The 21,667-nt window shown below is 45.4% G+C and overlaps 1 protein-coding gene across 1 annotated transcript in view; it reads right to left on the bottom strand.

Annotated features, from left to right (window-relative positions):
* RAD51 (RAD51 recombinase) overlaps positions 1-21,667 on the bottom strand; it is a 190,211-nt gene that overhangs the window by 132,305 nt on the left and 36,239 nt on the right. Inside the window, exon 3 of the mRNA XM_078659822.1 lies at positions 1,275-1,412. Within this exon, the coding sequence (XP_078515948.1) occupies positions 1,275-1,412 (138 nt within the window). The remainder of the gene's footprint in view (positions 1-1,274; positions 1,413-21,667) is intronic.

Below are 21,667 nucleotides of genomic sequence, written 5' to 3'. Positions count from 1 at the left end.
TGCACAGAAGCGCATAAATAGAATGCCCCTTAACCACTGCCACAGTTTTAGTAAGAATTAAATACATGGAAGGTCAAATAAAACCTAAATGTTCTAATTTCAATCAGTGCAATTGTTAGCTGCACTTTTGCCTGAACAGCTTTATCAAGCCAACTATTCCAAAATAAATCTATAATGCAAAAAACACATAACGATATGATCCTATACTGCTTTGTCTGGGTCCTGGTGACATTTACAAACCACCTGACCGTCAACCACATGGCTCCATAACCCTCACTGGCAGATTTGACCAGATCACATGGTTACCCATTATGTATACCATATAAAGTACATGGTTGAATGCTTTTATTGCACAAAATACAAGGGTATGAAAACCGTAAAATATGGGGAATATTTCATGGCTCACCGTGAAATATGGTTTACATGAAAATAAAGACAGGCCGCAAAACACTCTACAACGCATTACCCTTGCCAGGGCTGCAAGGCAAGGTTATATAAATAATGCAGCAAAAAGGCAGATTAAGTGGCACATTCTCTTGCAGAATTATTTTCATCCATCTGTGCTTATAACATTTTTTTGTAAAATCAGCAAATTGAGAGGCAAATATGGTAAATACAAAAACGTGGTAAATGCTGCAGTCATAGAATCACAAATTTACTGGCCCTCTCATGTTATATATTTTTCAACAATTTATTCATGAAAGGTAAACCTAAATATTCTAATTCCAATCAGTGCGAATTGCTAGCTGCCCAGTGAACAAAACTGTTTTTAAACTAGCTATATGATAAATCTTTTATCGGTTACTTAATTCAAATGAACTATCCTGAAAAAACAACAGTAGCTTGTCCGAGAGGAATTCAACGGTGAGGTCCTTTACTGGCTTTGTAATATCTTTTTGAAGTCTCTTTGGAACGTGCAAATGACATATTGTGATAAAAAAATAACATTCCTGTGCCTGTGTGTGTCTGGAAATTTAAAAACAATCAATAAGCATTCATTAGTTCTCTTGAACTATGTGATCAGCTCCTTGGCATATAATATATCTGCACATATGTTAATAATCGTCTAGGCAATAACAATTGAATCCAATACAATACTTTCCTAACAATATTAAAAATAAAAGCAAGGAAAAAAACAGTTACTTTGGTTAAAATTAAAAAGTTATGAAATTGAAAGTTATTTGATTTTAACAGATTACGCTCTTATTCACTGAGCTCGGAATCATTCTTAGTGAAACAAAAAAAATAATCTTGAGCTTATGCGGAGGTCATACCAAAATTTTATCAGCTTTAGCTTCACTGATGCCTTTTATATTTAGAAGTTCCTTCTTTGGGGCATAAGCCACTGCCTCAACCGTGTGAAATCCAGCTTCTTCCAATTTCTTAACATCGTTCGTATTTATGCCGCATTGCTAAATGAAAAAAAGAAAAATTGCATAACCGTGAAGTCTTCAGGCATAATTCCCCCACATGGTGAGAATAATTTTTCTTTCAATTAAGTTTGTGCACCAACGGAATATCAGAGTGCAATAACTGAACACAGAGGATCTTCCAGATTACTGATATAAAGCTCACATTTTCTTCAAGAAAGAGGCTTACTGCAACTCCACATTAGAACAAAATGGTCACAATTTAAAACATTTATTATTTTTTTTATAATCTACATTTCCCAGCATCCCCATTATTGTTCCACGATTACTACTTCTACTAACACAAATGCAATCAGTAGGCAAAGTGGTTGCAACCCAATAACAAAGGAATGCCCATTAGAGTGCAACACTATTAGTACAGAATAGGGGGAAGCGTGCCACGTTTGAACATTTACAAATAGTAAAGGAATTACAACGAGATGGAGGACAAGCCAAAACAATTTTAAGTACAGAACTAATTACATTTCTTTAATTGAGAATCAGTAGCTAATCTCATAGAAATGGTGTACCTAGCTTCCAGATGAGATGAAGTATGAAAACCTTAGGGGACGGCCGTTTTGGGGGAGGGCACGAAACGAAACTGATGCCAGCATCAGTGAAACCAACATCAGAGAGGCCATCTTAGGCGGGGCATGAAGGACAAATATTAAAGACGTACGCAACAAAGGTAAACAGAAAAGTCGCAAGGGCCACAGCGCACCACAAACGCAACGGAAAACAAAAATCGCTCAGGCTCTCACACGTAGCCCCCAAAACAGGTGACCACCCTTGAATAAACGTGAAAGGGCTGCATAAAAAAGACAAGATTAGGAATGCAAAAACGCCAAGAAGCAAGAGCATACGGCGAAAAATCCACAAAAAGTAGCACGCAAGAGTGAAACAAAGGAATACCAGCCCGTGTCAACCAACAAATAAAGAAGCCAACCACACGGTCAAGAAACGACCAGCTGATTCGAAACCCGCAAGCCACAGAGTGAACCGAGAGAAGGAGATGATCATGCATAAAAGTCATAAGAAAGGAGAATAGCGTCACAAAACCCAACACAAAGAGAGCGACCGATCACAATAAAGGCACGTGTGCAGGCATACGGCGACAAGCAAAACAGCCATCCTGTCAGCTTAAATACACCTGGACCCTTCCAAAGAAACCGGTAATAACTATAACACACACAACAAAGAGCCCTTGTGAAGACAAAGACAAGCCAAGCAGCACAGTACAGAAGAACCCCGACTCACAGTGCGCAAGATACAACAAGGCAAAAACAGCAGATTCAGGCTAAAACAAAGACCTAAAGAAAGAAAGTTGCGATCCTCAAGCATGTAGAAGGGCCACCCATAATGGCTTGCAATCATACAAAAGCAGGACATTAACAGCACATTGGATAGCATCCTCAAAAAACTAGCAGATGTCCATGAACTTGCGAAGTCAACGAAATTAACAACGGACGCAATCCAACTCGAATTGGCCGCAGTTAGAGCTGATATACACACAGCAAACAACAGACTGTCAGAGGTAGAACGACGAGTGAGTGATATCGAGGACAAGTCGCTCATCACAAACAAAACTGTCAGCGCCGTAGCTTGTGCGACTACGGCCCTTCAGAAACAAGCAGCAGAGTCCGAGGACAGGAACAGAAGAGGCAATATAAGGATACTAGGAGTACCAGAGGGGGTATAAGACAAAGCAGGATCGTGCGTAAAACTTATCCAAGATCTCATTCCAAAGCTCACAAAACTCAACTTCGAGCACCCCTTTGAACTGGACAGAGCATACAGAGTACCAGCCTCCAAACCAACGAACTGGGCAGGCCCTAGACCAAAAATACGCAAACCACTAAGGTCAAACCACACAGACGCCATATTTTGAGTAGCGAGAAAGAACCCAAAGTTTTCGGTCTGCAAGTAGCAGCAGCAGCGGGAGCAAAACAGAGAAGAGCCGTGCACCGCGGGAAAATTGCCGCAGGAGAAAGTTGCTGAAAAATCGCTGAAACCGCCGAAAATCGTTGATACACCAGCTCGGGAGTCAAGGCTGCGAGGAAGGAGGGGGTCGCGGAGCCCGGGTGAGTGCATGGACACAGGGTGGCGGTAACAGCAGGCAAAATCTGTAGCCACCACGGCAAAACGCAAATTGCCTGCCTGCCCCTCACCACTATCCCCTCTTGCTCCCCCTCTCCCCGGCTCCCTTCATCCGCTCTACCTGCTAGCTCATCCCACCACACTCAAATAAAAAGTTTTTTAAAAACCTGCAGCCAACCCCCCACAAATCTCTTGAAAAACTCCAGCCAGCCCTCCAGCCCTGCCTGCTAAAACTGCATGTTGAACTATCACCATACCACTGCCCGTGGATCGACAGAGAGGCGCTGATTCAGTCCGGAGTTTCCAGCCGACCGTTCGCTCGACAGCATCGTGAGCGAGAGCAGCAGCATCAGCGGGCGCGACCCACAGCGCCGGAGCTCGAAGGAAATCTACCCGTAACCGCGAGAGCAAGGGCTCTGCGCGCACGTACAGCCACGCACCTGTCTGCTCCTGAAGAGGCTTCTACGGCCAAAACTGTCCGGGTAGGTGTTGTACGCGGAGCCCCCATTTGGTCAAGCTGCCAGTCTGCCACCCCGTTCTCAGAGACCCAGATCCAAACCAAACCACATAGCAAACCGCGTCGGGGCCCCGGTGGGGGGGGGGGGGGGGGGGCGCGCCGGAGGGAAGCGGTTTGAAAGGCACAAGAGCAAAATACAAAGAGAGAGAGCTGAAGACCGAGTCAAGTCTTCACCTTACATTCTGCCTTGACAGCCTACATTGTAGCTACACCCTGCCAAAAAACCTTCAAAAACCCTCTGCCAGGAAAAAGGCACACCGCCACATAGCGACAGTGGCACTTGATCATCCTCATCCATACTAACGACAACAAACCCCCCAGCAAACCTCTAGCCACCCCCAGCCGGAGCAAGATCTTAATCAACTAAGTGGCCACGGATTCACGTAGCTCTCCTGGCCCACAAGTGCAAAGAAACACGAAAAAAAGATCAGGTCCGAGGCTAGGCCGAGGGCCCTGCAAATGAGAGCGGGGACAGTTCGCCAAGCGGCGACAGGCAAAAAAACAAACAAAAAACTAAACTCAAAACGTCCAAAGAGGAGGACTCTCCTCTCAATCAAACATCAAAGGGAACAGGTCCAAAGGAGAGGTTGGTCTCACTACCTACCCGGACAACAATAACGCCAAGTCCGAAGTACAAATCAGGGATTTGTAAATTCTTCTTTCTAAAGGACCCAATGGCGGCAATATACGCCCCATCAGCCGAAGCCTCCCAGTTGCCAAGTCCAATCTTCCTGATAAATCATGAGTTATTGCCCCACAGACACCCGCAAACCCCAACAACGCATCACAAAAGGAATAATCATCGGGTAAAAACACGGCCTGCGTTAGGTGTGGGAAAACTCGTGACCATAACAGCCCAGGTGCACCAGAAATTGTCCACATCCCAGGCCACAACACTTACAACAAAACCCGAAGTGACTGAAAAAACCTCTAACTTAAATATAACTGATCCAGTCAATAACGTGGCACTGGTGGGAAGGTTTGAGACCCTCACGGAGGAAAAGAGAGAACGCAAAAGCCTCGAAAGCAGTTTTGTAGCCCTGAACATAGCCCCCGAGGGACTAATAACCACAACGGGCTCAAAGGATGTAAAATTACCAGAAGGCCTCATGGAAGAGGGTAGGTCAAACAAAAAATTGACTAAGGCGGAAACATTTAACTTAATAAAATCAGCAGCAAATGCCGCCCCCAAGGAAGAAGTTCGCAGCAAATCATTCTCAAATATAAATGACCCAAAATTGGTGCAAATCCTAGAAACATTGGAAGCCAACAATCAGGATAATGAACGGCAAGGAACGGACCCACAATCAGTATTAAGAAGAAGACTATCACAGATCAATATGGTTGCATCAACACCTTTAAGCCCACAAGGCAAACAAGATTCAAAGCCCTCAGTACTAGAGGTGGACAGCCACAGTTCAATAAGCGTCAAGCAATTAAACCTTTCACTTCCAATAACCATTTCATCTGTCAGCGGAACAGACCTCGGGCCAGAGGTCTCGGCGCAGCACACCGAAGATCACTCCAATACTCAATGGGCCCAAACCCTGATTAATACTCTCGAACAAGCCATAAGGGTTTTGAACTTCCAGTCAGATAAAATGGACGTTCAAATTGACCTTGTAAATCTCATTGCCAGCCACATCTCCGGCATAAACACGAAAATAGATTTAATAACATCCCTATTGACAAACAGGGAAAACATGGATCAGCTAAGAGCCATAAATAAACAAACAACTATCTGCTGCTGCAGTCCCATAATAGAGAAACTGGCAACACTCCAAAGTTTTAAAGGACGTCCTAGGGGCAGTAAAACAAGCTTGCAAAAGCAATCAACACAATAATCCTAAAAATTGTGCCAAACCAGAGGAAAAAACTAAATGCGCCAAAAAAATAACAGATGAAACTAATGACATCAATGACGACGTGGAGAAAGCAGAGCCCCAGCTTCAACATGACTCAACAGCTCCTCAACTGGACGCCGCACAAAAACTAGTAACGGCGATCGTCAAACCCACAAAACGGAAAAGGAAGCGCACAAGGAAAGCGCGGCTTAAATACAACAAACAGCCAAGCCCAGCTTCGGAAAAAATCTTCCCCCTATTTATAGTAAAATCTGCCAGGGGGATAAAAAGCATCTCGCCCCCGCGTGTGGCAGCACTCCCTGCAGCAGATGATTCTCCGGCCACCGAGGCCCCTAAACAAAAGAATCGGCGCTCAACGCGAACCCCAATACTACAAAAACCACCTCAAGCCTCACATATGGACGGAAGAGCCTCCCCGGAGGCTAAAGCATGCCAAAAATCCCTCGAGGAAGTGCAGCAACAAGAGGAAAACAAGATATTCAACCCAGGAGAGGGGCAAGAAAAAACATTGCTTATGTCAGGTAAAAAAGAACCTGGGAGGAACAGAGGTCCGGGCGCCCCAGCGCTGGATTTCCAAAAAGAGGAGAGGAAAAAAGTGTCTGTAACAGCTTGACTGGAGAGGCTTTCCGCGTTTCTGAATCTGTCACCAGCAATCCCCGAGGCTCAACACCATATCAGACCAATTGCAGTTAGAATAACTGGAAAAGCCAGACATTGCGAGTTCCGTCACTCGGCCCAAGCGCCGGCGCAAACAAGGAAAAGAGCAACTAAAACCCTGGGAACGCCGGTACGGATTTCAGAGGAGGCATCCGCCGTCCCTACGGAGGGCGATCCCCGATGGAAAGAGGTCACTCCACCAACAAATCCTTCAGAAGCTGGAAGAAAGGAAACAGCACCCTTCCGCCACAATGACCAAAGCCAGTCGGAGGAGCTTGATCTGAAACTGTCATTCGTGCCCGAATATCAAACAAAAGGTAGTCAAGACACCCTAAACAGAGGGAACCTGTTGAGGCTTTTCAACGAAATCCCAGAATTAAAAGGAATTCCCTCTCAAGATTTAATATTGGTAGAATTCAAAGAAACAACACAAACAGGAATTGAAGAGACACTGACAACTTGGTCGTCCAAGGAATTGGTGGAAGAAATATCTTCAACAAGCGCAAGGTTCGGAGCCTGGGGAATCGTGTTGAAGGCTCACAAACAGCTAAGGTACCTGTATCCCCTCCTTAAAAACCCAAAAGAGGAGGTTACTCCAGGGAATTGCCACACCACATGTGTACGCAGTGCACGTTCCAATTCGCCCGTACTACCCTCCAATGAGAACAGGCACCATATTAGGGGATGTCCTGGTAACCTGGAGGGCAGTTCACAGGAAAACAGGGACTGGTCTTGGGTGCCAACAACACTAAATAATAAGCATCCCTAATGAAGATGAGAACAGGATATCAGCAGTAAAGAGGACGGCCCCGAAAGTGGAAGACGCTAGCCTAGCCAACATCACGTTTTGCTCATGGAATGTCCATGGATTCAAAGACATGAGGCAAGATCACGAAACTAGAACGTTCTTCACCCAACAAGACATAATCTTGCTCCAGGAAACTTGGAGCCTGGTTCCTACTTCAATTCCGGGATTCATAGAACATCATTGCCTGGCCGAAAGACTATTTTCGGGCACCCTAGAGGGGGCCTATCAACATTTGTCACACAAAAACGGGACTGGTCAACAGAAGAACTGGATACGGGGGCTAATTGGATGCAAGTAACCAAATTAAGCGGTAAGCATGCGTCTGACGAATCCAAGTGGCAACTTCTATTAATTAATGTCTATATTCATCCTGAATGGAAAAAACAGCAAGGAAAATATATAACCTTAATGAAGCTAATAAAATCAATGCAGAGAAGTCACGAGCACTGCCAAATAGTTATTTCAGGCGACTTCAACCGCAATCTCATAGCTAGCACTCTGCCTGGAAGTAAAAGAAAAGACCCTCATGAACTAAGAGTTCTACTGAACGAATTGGAATCCCTCGACTTGACAATCTTGAACGGCATCACTCCGGGAGATACTCCAGCTGCTGCTACGTATCTAAGCGGAAAAATCTTTTCAACGATAGACTTCACCATCATCAGTAACAGCTTGCTCCCACAAATCGACACATTTAAAATCATTTCACGAGTCGACAGCGACCACCATCCTCTCATCTTAACAATAAACATCGACGTAAAGCCTGCACCCAAAATTAAGTCCCTGATGCATCCCCCTGAAAAATACAACCTTCGAAAGATAAAATGGCGGGGAGTGGCACCCCCAAGCCATTCAGGAGATAGCTAGGGACTTCTTGGGCAAACAGGGCCCTCAAGCAGAAAACTATCGCGTCAAAACCTGGGAACAGCTGGCCCAGCTATTAGTTAAAAAATTCCCCGGTACTCAGGGACGCTCTCCAAGAATAGTGACCAAAAGTGATCCCTGGTTCAACCAAGAAAACAAAAAAAAGAGATCGCAAGAGAGATGCGTCTTCAAATACAGGCAGCAAAAAGGGCCGCAAAACGGAAAAAGAGAAGTTGCGCGAACTGAGGAGCAACTACAGGAGGAACCTGAGGAGCGCAAAAACCGCACACAAAGGGGCCATCTGGCTACAATTATTAGCCGCAAGCAAAAAGCACAATAGCAGTGACTTTTGGGGTATAATAAACAAACTGTCAACTGGCCCAACATTACAACAAGATGCAGGAATTGGAGAAGTTACGTGGATTTACCACGTGCAATCTCTGTATAGCAACACAGCAACGGGTCTCGTTGGAAGACCCAGCGGGCGGCACTTCGATCAAGAAGAAATACAATCACCTCCCGCCCCGGATCATGCGGAAGGTAGAGCATCACGATCAAAATCCTTTAGCAACGACCCAGACAGCCTGACAAACGTGAAGGAACTAAGAGGTCACATATCAAAATGTAAGACCGAGGGAGTGGCAGGTCCAAATGGCCTTCCCAATGCCATTTTTAAGAATGACCCTGAGTTTTGGTCTTCACATCTTTCGCCCCTCTTCAACGAGATTTACACCCAGTCCAACATCCCGGCTTCCTGGAAAGGGAACATCATCCACCCCATATTTAAAAAGGGAGACCACTGCAAGCCGGGAAACTACAGACTAATCTCATTGATTGACATAGAAGCCAAGCTCTACGCCTCTTGCCTGTTAGCCCAGCTGCAAGACTGGATGGAGGAGAAAAATATAATCCCCAAGTTCCAGATGGGTTTCAGGCAAGGGATGGGCACTACAACCAACCTTGCCATTCTAGCACTCCTAATCGAAAAAGCCCAAAAAAAGAAATCACACTATTTGCCTGTTTTGTAGACATTAAATCTGCCTTTGACAAAGTAGGAGTCATCACTGGAATAAACTAAAAGCACGGGGCTTGCCAAATTCAATGCTCAACGCCATAATTTCCCTGTACACGGACACCTGGGCAAGAGTCAAACTGGGCAACGGGTTCAGTACAACCCCAAGCGTCCACACACAACAAGGCTTGAAGCAAGGCTGCGTCTTAGCTCCCAGCCAATTTAACTTGTTCCTTTCAGACATTGCACCATACATTGAAAAACCAGATTCCCACCCACCGAACCTGGCTAACGAGTCAGTTGCCATCTTACAATATGCAGATGATATTGTTTTGCTGAGCCAAACTCCTATCGGCTTACAGAGATCGATAAACAATCTTTCAGCTTATTTGGATCAGGAACAACTGGAGCTAAACGAAGATAAAACAAAAATTGTTCGCTTAGTGGACCCAAGTTTAAATGGTCGGCCAAAAGGGGCAACTGTGGAGGAGCAGCGCTCATACAAATATCTGGGCATAGCAATCGGGCAGGGCGGATCTTATAAAGAACATACATCAGCCCTAAAAGCAAAAGCTCAATCATTAATCTATGCATATCGATTACGCAAAAAAGGGGACAGCCCGAATTATACACATCTGTTAAAAGTAATGGCATCCCAAATCCAGCCCAGCCTGTCCTATGGACTCGTTCCTTGGTGTGGCAAGGAAGCGCACTTCTTGAACGAGCTTCAGACCAAGATCTATAAGGCAGTTTTTGACCTGCCAAGGTCTGCCTCCCCTTCCCAGGTCAGATTGGAATTCGGCCTTCACCATCAGAAATTCTGAGGAATGAGTGGCTTCATTAAACTGTGTTATAAATTCCGCTATTCAAACCTGGGTACCTTGAACAGATTATGCTGGGATGAAATTAAGCACCAGTTGAACCTTGAAACACCAAACTTCTGGGGAAGCTTTCTGAAAACATCTTTGGCTGAGCTGGAACTAGAAACAGTATGGGAAAACGGGGCAGACAGAGAAAGTTTGGGCAAAGCAGCAAATATCGCAGCAAAAAAGAAATCCCTGCTGGCTGACAAAAAGGTAATCACCAAGCGTCGGCACGGGTGGACAGTCATTAATTCCTACAGATCTTTAAAGCCACAAGCATACTTATCTGCCCACTATAGCCTACAGCTAAAAAAGAGCTTCATAAACTTTCGACTGGGCGTGCATGACTCAAAGGACCTGTATTCATCTTGGAAAAAAGACTTTTCAATCAGAGACCTGTCGATTATGTGGCTTTAAACAAGAATCTCTAACCCACTTATTATGTGTCTGTCCAGCACTTCTGGTCCAGAGGAGACAGCACTTAAAACATATCTTCAAGGATCTGAATATCCGTTCAAGCAGGCAAGCGGTGATATGCTGGCTGAAGGGCACGTCCAACATCTTGGCCTGCCGGGGGGGGTCAAATTCATGGCAATGGTTAGTAGACTTTTACGGCAAGCCGACGGAGAACACACACAACAAGTGAACCAACGCATTCACGTAATAGCAGAATCCTCATGAGCGGTCGTAGGCCTCAACAAAAAGACAGCTCAGGAAACCATAGCTGAACATTGGGGCCTTATTAACATAATCGTTCCCCTCAAGGGGTTTGTACATTGTGAACCTTGACGTTCTGAGTTTTAAATTTTAGTCCCTTTCGGTGCTGTCTTATGCCACCTAATTGATAGCCCGTTTTTTCTGTGCTTTAGCCAGGAGCCGGGGAGGGACTACATTGCAAAAAATGCAAGGAGCAATAAAGGTTTTATGTCAGGAGAACGCTGGTAAAGTAGGAATCCATATATATGAATTTTAACGATAACCATTTTGTATTGTGTTAAAACCAGGTGCATTTTAAAACAGGATTGTAATGATTCTTCTTAAGTAAGTTTTTATCCACTCCAGGGGGGTATTGTAATGATTTTAATTAATCAAACAATAAAAAAAGAATTTTGAAATTTTTGGGGGGGGAAGAAAACCCAAATCTACAATGGAACAGTCACAAGATAATCTTAACACAGGACTACTCGAAACCGGCAGACATACGAAAAGGCTTCTTAGCACAAAGAGACAAACTCAGAAAAGAAAACATTCTATTTTCCTTTGTGGGCCCCACTAAATTTAGGATCAGCAGTGATGGAAGGTCATACACATTTGATGACCCAAAAGAGCTATTGAGACGCCTGCAAGGACCAACCGCACAAGAGATGGAAACCACTACTACGACTTCAAGCAAAAGAAGAGCTTCACAGGATCAGCTAGCGGAATAAACTGAAGACCCCCGACTCACAGTGCGCAAGATACAACAAGGCAAAAACAGCAGATTCGGGCTATAACAAAGACCTAAAGAAAGAAAGTTGCGATCCTCAAGCAAGTAGAAGGGACATCCATAATGGCTGGCAATCAAACAAAAGCCGGACATTAACAGCACATTGGATAGCATCCTCAAACAAGCATTTACAATGCAACGGTTTCGCCTTTGCAAAAGTTAGAGCTATTGGCATTGTAAATGACAACATTTTTATTTATGTGTTGGATTTGAAAACAGATAAATAAGTGGCATTGTCATTTACATTGCCAACAGCGTAATCTCTCGCAAATGTAAGACCTATTGTACCCTACTGGACGAGCTCAGCAGACAGCAATTACTACCACACACACACCCCCAGAGCCAGCCACACACACACACACACACACACACACACCCAGAGCCAGCCACACACCCAGAGCCAGCCACACATCCACACCCAGAGCCAGCCACTTGCATACAATGAATGATGTTTCACAATTTTGAAGAACACATAGAAAGCAAACATTCAAATGCAATTAAAATGTGCTGCAAGTCTGGTTCACTAATCACAGTGCTGGGCAATAATTGGCAAGTATTTTAGCAGCATGGCCACTATATTTATATGTAAACCTTGCATATGGTCAGACCTCACCTGTAGCAGACCGAACAACAAATGATGGCCTGAATGGGCACTACAAAATGATCAGGGGCTAAAATGAATTCAAGCATTCTACTATTCACCGTGATTGTCCTCTCGGTGAAACTTCCTAAGTACAATGGGGATATCTAGATGTGGGCCTGTTAGTTCACTGGACCATAGGACTCAATATGCACCTCTCTTAAGAGGCCTGGCAAGTCGGAGGCCAGTCTGGGGTTATTTGTGTTTAGATGGGACATGACATGGCTTGACTGGTACTACTCCCATGGCACAACCTTATGCAAATCAGTGTTGGCCCAGATCTCTGTACTGGGTTGAATGTATGATATTGTTCTGCATCTGTCCATGAATTGTTCTTTTTGCATTTGTCACCCGAGTGGGGCGGGTATGCCCAGACGTGGGTCCTGTGCTTTCCATGCCACTGGAGTCATGCTATCCTAGCTGATGAGGGCTGAAAGCCTGATACCGGTCTTAGAATGCTTGTATCCAGCCCAGGGAGGACCTGGCCTGGCAGTTCGGGCTGGACTGTTCCCATTAGGCGCAAGGTCAAGACTAATTTGCATATGGCTGGTGCAAACTGGAATGGCATGGCTAGCAAAAACCGAAGGATGTAGGCCCAGATCTCTGTACTGGGGTGAATGTATGATATTGTTCTGCATTCTGTCCATTAATTGTTCTTTTTGCATCTGCTCAGAAAGTAACATAGTGAAAAAAGACATGAACTGGAAATGCTCTCAAATAATGACCAGTGTCTAAAATGAATGCAAGGTTTCCTCCCATCAAGTTTTGCTTTGAACAAAACAAATAAGTAAACATCTTAACAGAACGTCTTGATATATTACTATATGAAATAAAAAATAATGGGTCTCAGAAAAATTAAAATTTCTCAAGTTGGATGTGGCACAGTTTAACAAAAATTATGTAAAGACTATGCTATAAATAAAAGAACAGAATATAACAGAGCTGCCACCTAGAAATTGGAGTAGCCAAGAAAAGCTACTTCTTTGATACTATCTTCCAAGCTCCAACTATGTTGAAATATTTATTCCATATTTTATCAGAACTACAATCTCCTTTAACTTCCTTAGCTACCAAACACCACTCCGAACAACTATGGGATAATTGTCCTCAATTCTTCTTCAACAAGATTAAACTAATACATGGCAACATCCAAGCAGAAACAATTCTACATCAGGTAATCTCAGGTAATCTGCCTAGGACCAGACATAACATCCAAACTGTGACTACTTTAAAATTATTTCACACCAATTAATTGGAGCCGGTCTTGATGCAGCTATCATAACCTGCCGCCTGACCAGCTTATTATCAGCTAAATTCAGGAAACTTCTTTTCCCTTTGATTAAAACTCAACTGCTGGACGACATTTTTCTTAACTGTCATTTAGGACAAAGTATTTCCCCCATTGTGTGGAAAAGTGCCATTGTAAAATCCCTTTAATTTTTTTTTTTTTTTAAAAACACTATTGGCCCACAAGATCAAGACATTTTGGGCATTTTCTCTTCTACTAAATATTGGCTGATGTTTTGAAAAACTGGCTGTTAAACTGCTCCAGCTATTTGTGAAAGATATTAATCTTTTGGAAGCCTTCCAAGCTAAATTATTGCTAATACACAGTATGGAACTGTTCTCCTTTTTGATAATCAGAACCTGCTTCATTGGGAACAGATTAAGTTTAATTAAACAGAACTAGTGGTCCTACACGTTTTGGATATAGCCTTTGACACCGGACAATGGGAGAGTCGGAACAATGATACATTAAGATCTGCAGCAGCCTTCAATACCATAGCATTTAATCCCACCCCAAAGCAATTGAACTGTGGTGCCCACAAGGGTCAGTCTTGCCCCCGCCCACACTTTTCAAACCACTCTCCTACAAAGTCTAAGCTTCAGTTTCGATTTGGAAGACACTCAAATCATTTTTAATCTGTCTAATCTAACAGGAAATGTAAATCTTGCACAAGAGGAAAATACTTTGACCAACTGCCTTACTGCAACACACTAGTGGATGTCTTCCAACTTCATGTAGATAAATTCTACCATAACGAAGGTGCTGCCAATCTGTAAAATATCTTCATGTCTCATGGCCTTGCTGGCATGAATTTATGCAATATTCTCCATCCTCACGAATGGTTATCTGCACTCTACGCATCAATCTTTACACCAATATATAACTTGAGACACAAGTCACAAAAGTGTACAGTATGTGTTTTGACCAGATTAACATCTTAAAGAAACTTTTACCTTACGTTGACAGCAACTGGCACATACCAGTTGTCAAAGTCTTAATTCAGTCCAGGTTGGATTGGACTACGGTAATTTATTTAGCTCTCCCTGACAAACTCCTCTATCAACATCCACTTGCAAAAAGGCCACAGCCTGCCTTGATATTTGGCATATCAAGACATGAAAAGATGTCCCCATTATTAAGTACTCTGCACTAGCTAGCTATTCAATCTAGACAGCCCTTTTGACCATACATAAAATCTTATAACATCACTGTCGTACCTTTTTATCCTTCAAATTTTTACTTTATCAGCCAAACAAATTCTCATCTTCCAATCAACTGTTGCTAACCCTATCACAAACTAGAACAGATGCTTAAGGGAAAAGATTCTTCGCTAATGCTGCAAATTGTAGATCTCTTCCCCCAGCTGCCATTCACTCCGAAACAATTTTATCAAAATTCAGGAAAGCCATCAAAACCTGGCTCTTTAATCAATAACGTCTATTTCTCTTTCTTTAAGCTAGTAGTGTTACCTGCTGCTGCACCAAAAAGCTTAGTCTAAGTGCGCTCTGCATATAATCGTAGAATACCATCTTATTTGTTTTATCTCCTGACCTGAGCTTGAGAAAGCTTAAGTAAAACTGAAGGTCATGTAGACTAAGCTTATCACGAAAGTGGGAAAGTGGAAGACTGAATATATTACTATCCAATATATGCCATTAACGCAACCCTCGTCACATGCTTGGTACAATAAGTTATACATTGTACAATTTCAATCAGTCATTCCTAGCAAAAGTATGTGGATTGTCTTTTAGCATAACACAACGATTAGATTCTTCACACGAAAAAGATCTTTGTTGAATGGACATAGCCGTGCAACAAACGGTTGAGGGGATTTTGCACACAGATTGGTTGGGATCTGGAAACATCAGTGCTAGTTTGTTTACAGGAAAGTAAATTAAAGCATATATTCTTTGAAGTTCAAAAGGAATCTAAAACAAACCTAACTCTACACCCCCTACCCGGAGACTTTCAGTGCTTGACCAGGCTGTGAGGTCTAAGGGAGAGAGGGCTCTACCTTGGGCTTCGCACTCAGAGTGAGGCTCTCCCTCCCTTGCAGCTCTTGACCATGTCTCTGAGGCTCAAGGGAGGTGAGGTAGGGGGCCATCCCTGGGCTTCACATCCACGATCCAGCACTGGGAGGTCCAGGGAAGCGCCTCCATCCCTTAGGCCGCATGGCATACGCAAGGGGGTCCGTGGTGTAGCAATGATGCCAGGGGTCCTGGTGCAAACAAGGTAAATAGCCCAGTCTACTGGCTGAACACTAAAAATCAGACATAATTTGGGAGCACTGGGTCCATAACTCAAAAGTGCTTCTGCATTTGCTGCACTATTGAAAGATATGACCCTCAGAGACTTTTCTCTTCAGCCTTGCAGACATGATCTACTACTGTTGGGTCCAGGGAAAGATGGGCCTCTCCTGGGTCTTGTGGCTCTGAATAATGGATGCAATGCCCCTGGGAGAGGGGCCAGTGGTACTGAAATAATACTACAGGCCCTGATGCAAGAAAAATAAATTGCTCCCCCATTCATTTGGTGGTCAGTAAAACAAAGCTATAATTTGGTGAAATTAGGTCCCCAACATCACTGAACCCTAGTGCCACTGCACTTGCTGCACTACTGATATCTACACCTCTAAGCATGACCGCACCCCATGGATCTCGCAGACATTATCCAGCACTGTGACCTCTACGGCAGTATGCCACCGCCACAGGCCATGCAGCACTCGACCACAACTGTGAGTCACCGGGCAGGGAGTGCATCTCCTGAAATTGTAACCCTGGAACATGGCTTTGGGCCACATGGAGGAGAGGCAAGTAGTGTAGCAATGGTAACATGGTGCAAAGTGAAAGCTTTTCCACCCTCCTCCAATGGCTGCAAAATAAATTAAAGCCAAAATTTGGAAGCATCAGGCACTTAATACACCTGGGGCCCGATGTTATTGCACCTTCTGCACTATTTATGGCTCTGCCCCCGACATGGGTCCATGAACACAGCAATGGTGCAGTGTTGTGAGGCCCTCTTGCATAGGCCGCACAACCATGGTCTAGAGCTGAACAGGCCAAGGGATAATAAGACCCATTCCCTGTGCCTTTTAGCTGTGGACTAGCACTGCGAAATCCCGGGGGCAGAGGTCTCCTTCCCTGTACCTCAACACCATAATGCAGAGCTGCAAAGGCAATAGCAAGGGATCCTATCCCCTGGGACTCACAGCCATGTTCTAGTGCTGCAAGGACCCGTAGAGAGGGTGCCACTTCCTGTACCTCAAAGCTATGGTGTAACGCGTACTCTTCTACGGACCTGCAGCTATGACCCAGCACTGTTAGGGGTTGGGGCTCAAGCCATGGCTTAGTACTTCAAAGCCCAGGGGATGATCTAGTGACGGGAAGGGCGGAGGCTTTTTCTCTCCCTCTGCTGGGCCTCACAATACTGGAACATGACTGCGACACCCAGGGGTTGGGGGCCCTCCTCTGGGCAGAGCAGCTATGAATAAGCTCTTTGAGGCTTAGGAGAGTGCCCCCTCCTCCATGGGGCCTTGGAGCGCTCCACAGCGCTGGGCAGCTGTCCACACTGCCCATGCCTAATGGGGGCCAAGAAAGTGGGACACTCGCGTACCTGGGCCCCGTGCCACTGCACCTGCTGCAGTATTGATAGCTGGGGCCTTTATTTTCTCTTTCTCTCCGGCACGCGTAACCCATGTGGACAGAGACGAATTTACACAGTGCAAACTGCATCGGCTATAAAAGCGCTTAGTTACAGATACACGGTAGTGGAATGGCACTAGCAGGCTCACGTGTACGTTAAGCATAACTGCAGTGCATTGGGAGTTGCTTCTAGGCGCTGTCCGGACTCCGAAGTGGAAGCTTAGAGTTCTCCACAGCAGTGGCAGCTCACGTCTGCTTCAGATGGGTGAGGAGGTTCCGCAAGGAGAGCACGAACCTCACCACTCCTCCTGGACTGAATTACCCGCAGGGTGCAATTTAAAGCTCTCTCCTGGGCGGGAGCCAGGAAGCTCTGCTCTTAGGAGGTGCTGATTTGGTAAAACAGCAATTCCGCTCAGGCCCAGGAGGCAGGAGGGTTGTTTCCCCAAGTCGGGGAACGTAGATCCTGCCCACAGAGTGCTCTCGGGGCCCCCTATGAGAAGGACACTATGGGAGGTAAAGAGGCGAAACTGGCACTGGTCCAGCCTCCAGTGTCTGCAAACAAGTCACCAGGGGACAAAAGCAGTATAAAAATAAACCAAACAGCAAGGCAGTGAGAACCCCCGAGGAGAAGCGCCATCATGTGACAGTGCACTAAACAGAGCAGAGTGGGAGTGGGGAGTGGCGGGGGTGAGAAGGGCATGGAAGAACACAAAAAGGAGGGGGGGGGGGCAAAGGTGAAGACAGCGGAGGCAATAAAGGAAGAGACAGACACTTCAAGGAGAAGAGAATGAGAGATTAAGAAGAAGACTAAATAAGAGACAAGCACCTACGAGGACACGGGGGGGGGGCGGGAGAGGACACGGACGGCGGGAGGGGGCGGGAGAGGACACGGACGGCGGGAGAGGACACGAACGGCGGGAGGGGGCGGGAGAGGACACAGGGGCGGGAGAGGACACACAGAGACGAATTTACACAGTGCAAACTGCTTCGGCTATAAAGGCGCTTAGTTACAGATACACGGTAGTGGAATGGCACTAGCAGGCTCACGTGTACGTTAAGCATAACTGCAGTGCATTGGGAGTTGCTTCTAGGCGCTGTCCGGACTCCGAAGTGGAAGCTTAGAGTTCTCCACAGCAGTGGCAGCTCACGTCTGCTTCAGATGGGTGAGGAGGTTCCGCAAGGAGAGCACGAACCTCACCACTCCTCCTGGACTGAATTACCCGCAGGGTGCAGTGAGAACCCCCGAGGAGAAGCGCCATCATGTGACAGTGCACTAAACAGAGCGGAGTGGGGAGTGGCGGGGGTGAGAAGGGCATGGAAGAACACAAAAAGGAGGGGGAGGGGCAAAGGTGAAGACAGCGGAGGCGGAGGCAATAAAGGAAGAGACAGACACTTCAAGGAGAAGAGAATGAGAGATTAAGAAGAAGACTAAATAAGAGACAAGCACCTACGAGGACACGGGGGGGGGGGCGGGAGAGGACACGGACGGCGGGAGGGGGCGGGAGAGGACACGAACGGCGGGAGGGGGGCGGGAGAGGACACGAACGGCGGGAGGGGGGCGGGAACGTGCACAGGACAGCGAGGGGGGGCGGGAAGGATGACGGCGCACGCATATTTCTAAACAAAATGCTCCTTACCTGATCGCCTCGTGGGAACTCGAATCTTGCAGCCAACTCCAACAACAAACACTTAGCAAAAGAAGAAAACAGGCGGACTCCAAAAAAAAAAATAACACACCCACCACCGTGATGACGAACAGAAGTGGGTGGAGAGGGAAAAAATGTCGGGAACGCCCCCGAATCTGGTCCGTGAATGACGGACAGATCTCTGTTCCAATGGCTAGCCTCCATTTATGGAGCTAGCCAATGGGACAGGGGGGTGTATTCCAGAGTCCTTACTGAAATCAAGAGATTTCTCCTGGAGGCGGAGCTTACGCTCCGTTCTCCAGGCGAAACCTAAAAACTAGCAGATGTCCATGAACTTGCGAAGTCAACGAAATTAACAACTGACGCAATCCAACTCGAATTGGCCGTAGTTAGAGCTGATATACACACAGCAAACAGACTGTCACAGGTAGAACAGCGTGTGAGTGATATTGAGGAGAAGTCGCTCATCACAAACAAAACTGTCAGCGCCATAGCTTGTGCGACTACGACCCTTCAGAAACAAGCGGCAGAGTTCGAGGACAGGGACAGAAGAGGCAATATAAGGATACTAGGAGTACCAGAGGGGGTAGAAGACAAAGCAAGATCGTGCGTAAAACGTATCCAAGATCTCATTCCAAAGCTCACAAAACTCAACTTCGAGCACCCCTTTGAACTGGACAGAGCATACAGAGTACCAGCCTCCAAATCAATGAGCCCTAGACCAATAATCTGCAAACCACTAAGTTCACACCACACAGACGCCATATTTGGAGTAGCGATAAAATACCCAAATCTACAATGGAACAGTCACAAGATAATCTTAACACAGAGCTACTCGAAACCGACAGACATACGAAAAGGCTTCTTAGCACAAAGAGACAAACTCAGAAAAGAAAACATTCTATTTTCCTTTGTGGGCCCCACTAAATTTAGGATCAGCAGTAATGGAAGGTCACACACATTTGATGACCCAAAAGAGCTATCGAGACACCTGCAAGGACCAACCGCACAAGAGATGGAAACCACTACTACGACTTCAAGCAAAAGAAGAGCTTCACAGGATCAACTAGCAGAATAAACTGACCAATAGATATAGTTTACAAAACCTAAACGAATCCTACCTCAGACACAGACAAGATAAAACCATGGAAGAGACCGTATCCTTTTAAAGACAAGGGCAGAAGAGACTTTCTTTTAATGACTCTCAACAGACACCTAGCATACAGAAATTAACGGTGAAAGATCTCTACCTGAAACACAGGCAGGAGCGGCAATAACAAAACACTACCTCAGAAACGTAACAAAGTCTACCTCAGCCTAAAACCACAGTAACAGAACACGATGACATACAGACGTAAGATGCAGACAAGAAGCAAGAAGAAACAAACGGCAATAAAAGAGGGCTACCAACATCAGCAGCAATATCCTTTATTTGTGCAAAGGCTCGGTACGACCGCTAAACGACTCAAGAGACATCCGTAACTAAAACAAACACAATGCAGCAAGACAATCACCCCTGGAAAAGGGCGGGGCGGGAGGGATCTTGCCGTCGCACGTCTTCAGCGCGAGGGGGGAGGGAGGGAGGAGAAGGAAAGGAGTAGTGTATCTATCGTCACGTATGTCTAGTTTGTCTTGTCCTGTGCTCCGTTTGGTTAGTCTGTCCCGTCGTCTTGTACTGTCCCAAATACACAGGTGCACACACATCAACAGAAAGTAGAAGTGAACCCTTAAATGCGCAATTGAAACACTCCAAACAGTCAACATGGTACTACAATAGAAAGCGCAACACACCCCCACACGCAACAGTCCAGGCCAAACACCTCAAAGAATATATAGATGAACTGAAGGAACCACAGAAAGAAACACATAATGACACACAACAGTAACACACCCATCCCACTGAGAAACAGCCCCATGCTACAAACAGACCTAAAATAGTGTCACTCAACGTGAAGGGTCTGAACCACCCGATAAAAAGGAAAAAAGTGCTAGACTACCTAGCAAAGACGAAGGCAGACGTCACACTATTACAGGAGACAAAATTATCCAGGGAAGAAGCCAGCAAACTCAAGGCAAGGTGGATAGGACAAGTAGCCTGCTCTCCAGCTGACGGCAAAAGGAAAGGGGTAGTCACACTGATCAGCAGAAACTCAAAGATATCCATTGAGAAAGAACAACATGATGAGGAAGGGAGACTACTGGTAACTCACCTAAAGAGAGGAGACAACACTATAGCTGTAGCTAATATATATGCGCCAAATAAAGAAGATGTAGCATTCTGGAAAGATATTGAGAAGAAGTTGGAGTATTGGCAGGCGACTTCAACTTAACACTAGACCACACCATAGACAGGCAGTCATCAACACACACCAAACCCCCGGCCTCACAGAACACCCTGAAGAATATATGCAACAGATACGATCTCAAAGACCCATGGCGTTTCCAACACCCCGACACCAGAGACTACACTTTTTACTCCTATCCACAAAACTCATACAGTAGAATAGATTACATCCTCATATCAGGCTCACACACACACCTAATAGATCACACAGAAATTGCAGCAAGGACAATCTCCGACCACTCGTGCATCACCCTGAAACTAACAGGCAGACACAATGAAGGCCCCAACCGTAAATGGCACTTTAACAACACAGTATTAGCAAAACAGGAAGACAAAGCGAAAATAGATCAGGCAATCAAGGATTACGTAACAGAGAACAGTACCCAAGACAGACCCCAAAACTCTGTGGGATGCCCTCAATGCAACTCTCAGAGGGATCCTAATAGAAATTAAGGCCAGACGAGATAGAGAAACAAAGCACCAGATAAACCAATTAGAGAAAGACATCAAAGTATTAGAAACAAAACACA

The sequence above is a fragment of the Lissotriton helveticus genome, chromosome 9 (assembly GCF_964261635.1).
Source record: "Lissotriton helveticus chromosome 9, aLisHel1.1, whole genome shotgun sequence".
Taxonomy (NCBI): Eukaryota; Metazoa; Chordata; class Amphibia; order Caudata; family Salamandridae; genus Lissotriton; species Lissotriton helveticus.
The sequence above is the reverse complement of the archived record's forward strand: the minus strand, read 5'-3'. Positions and strand labels throughout refer to the sequence as shown.